Source organism: Limulus polyphemus, unplaced genomic scaffold, assembly GCF_000517525.1.
Source record: "Limulus polyphemus unplaced genomic scaffold, Limulus_polyphemus-2.1.2 Scaffold7009, whole genome shotgun sequence".
NCBI classification, from domain to species: Eukaryota; Metazoa; Arthropoda; class Merostomata; order Xiphosura; family Limulidae; genus Limulus; species Limulus polyphemus.
The window spans coordinates 23,215-25,522 of NW_013672619.1; the positions used below are offsets into that span (position 1 = coordinate 23,215).

At 30.8% G+C, this 2,308-nt stretch overlaps 1 protein-coding gene across 2 annotated transcripts in view; it reads right to left on the reverse strand.

Annotated features, from left to right (window-relative positions):
* The window catches only part of LOC106474269 (GTP:AMP phosphotransferase AK3, mitochondrial-like), a 10,925-nt gene extending 9,450 nt beyond the window's left edge, over positions 1-1,475 (reverse strand). Inside the window, exon 1 of one of the 2 annotated variants that reach the window (XM_022402603.1) lies at positions 928-1,475. In XM_022402603.1, the coding sequence (XP_022258311.1) occupies positions 928-1,072 (145 nt within the window). In that variant the 5' untranslated portion in view covers positions 1,073-1,475. The remainder of the gene's footprint in view (positions 1-927) is intronic. The other variant, XM_013934958.2, reaches the window with a different exon arrangement.
* Between the last annotated feature and the right edge of the window lie 833 nt (positions 1,476-2,308).

The window sequence follows — 2,308 nt, forward strand, 5'->3', positions numbered from 1 at the left end:
GGTGCATGCTCTTTTTTTTTCGTGACTGAGTTAGCTGAATTTATGGAAGGGGGGGTTATGTCTATATTTTAGATAAGTCAACTAATTTCCTATTATACAATTTTTCTTCATTACCTATAACTGCATTGAAACATATATATGTGTAGGGTTTCAATTCTAAATCTATTTTTTCACTTACAGATATTAAGAAATAAGCAAGAGATAACTGATCTTATTAGCATTTGCTTAGAAAATGCAGTTTTTCAGTTAACAAGTCAGTTCAAGCCTTGCAATTGTCCCCAACTTTTAATTTAAAATTATAGCAAGATTTACACTACCTCTTATTACCACTGCAACTGTTTTGCCATTTGTATGACAAAATATGTGACTTAAATTAAAACATAAGTAAACACACTTGAGAACATATATAATGTTCTGTATTTCTAAACATCAGTACAAACAACTGCTATACATTTTAGAATATCGCTGAAACACCAAAAGAGTAAAATTTTTAGTTTTACATATTTATCTAATTCATATGTATTAGAGTACAATAAATATTACACAAATTTTATGTGGGAAACTTCCACTTCTAACTCCATCAACCCACGTTTCCAAACTACTAACGCAACTTATAATTTAATGTTAAACAACACTTAAATATATATATATATATATAAATATTAGTTAGTAGATAAAGTTCTTATGCTGATTTACTTGGAAGATTTTATATAGATTTTTAATTAGAAAATGGTTGTGTAGTACATCAGTTCATCCATATGGAAGTTTTCATCAACGTTCTACTGAATAGTTACATATAATTATACGTATTTCAAGACGTTTTAACATAGCTAATAGTAATACCTGTATTTAAAACACACTGTTAATCTTAAGTTACCCGGATTAATAAAAGCATAGTTTGTTTGTTATAAAAGACTTTAATCTTACTTGTTCCATCCCGAATCTGTGCTCTAAGCAAGTCACCACTGGAAAGATGTTTAAAAGCAAAATCGCGCAGTATACGCGAAGAGATTGTCCCTTTACCAGAACCAGGGGGACCCATAATCACAGCTCTGAATAAACGCGAAATCATTTTTTAACTCAAATTTTCGTCAATAACCTTTCGTGTACACGTAAAAAAATAATAAAAAAATCGCATTACAAATAAATAAAAAGTTCGTATTACAAGTTTTTATAACTTGTCGCCAATATTACTTTGAATCGACAGACATATTTTTAATTAAAATTACTCTACATACAAGAAATATATCAACAACCATCTGTTGCTTTTTAGTTTAGTAATATTTCAAATTCAGAAATGTAAGGTTCATGGCTCTAATAAAATACTTATGCTTTTCGAAGTTCAAGTCTCTGGGTTTTGCTTAATCATCAAAACGCAACGAAAACAACTGAACGTATAGTTTACGTAACTCTTAAACTTGTACAGATGGTTCTCTATTTCATTGTAAGTAAAACGTCCAATAGTGAGGACGCTACAGTCGCGGCAGAACACAATTATAATTTGTAGTTACTGTGATAAGGTTGTTTAGATGTTTACAAATCACCTTGAGATAATAATATGACTACACTTTTCCTTAAATATCACAAGTACTGGCTATATTGTTAACTGCTTAGTGTCAAGCGTTATTTAAGTATTTTATCTCCCCTCCCCTCGTTAAACAGTCTTTACAACGATCACTCAATTAAATTTAGCATTTACTTTTTCTTCGGGATAGGGAAAGCCATACACTTGTCGAATTTTATTCACAATTCATCGTAATTTCTTCGATTTCTTCAAAATTAAGTATTCTAATAAGTAAATCAAATAAGCAAATTAATTTTTTTTTAAAAAGCCTCTTTCTTTGTCAAAAAATCTCGTCATGGTCTTGACTTGTTGTCGATTGTACTTACAATACCAAAATCCGATGAATAGAGCGGTTTGTTTGTTTGAAGTTAAGCAGAAAGCTGCACCATGGGATATCTGTGCTCTGCTCACCACGGGTATCGAAACCTGGTTTCTAGCGCTGCAAGTCCGCAGACATACCTCTGTGCCACTGGGGAGCGTACAGAGCAGAGATAACTCATTATGAGGCTCTGAGCTAAAATGAAACAAGTAAACTGATTTCTTGTCGTTTTACTTTTCTAAGGCTAATTTAAGCCTTTTGAAAATTAGATATTCATTTCTCATAATAATAAAAAACGTTATTTTTTTTGCAGTAACAATTGACCATATTCGTTAAAAATTTGTAAGCCTAGAGATATGTATAATGTTTGGTATATTTTAACTAATTTCATGGAAATAACAACAGCAGTAGCAAGAAAAAACCAA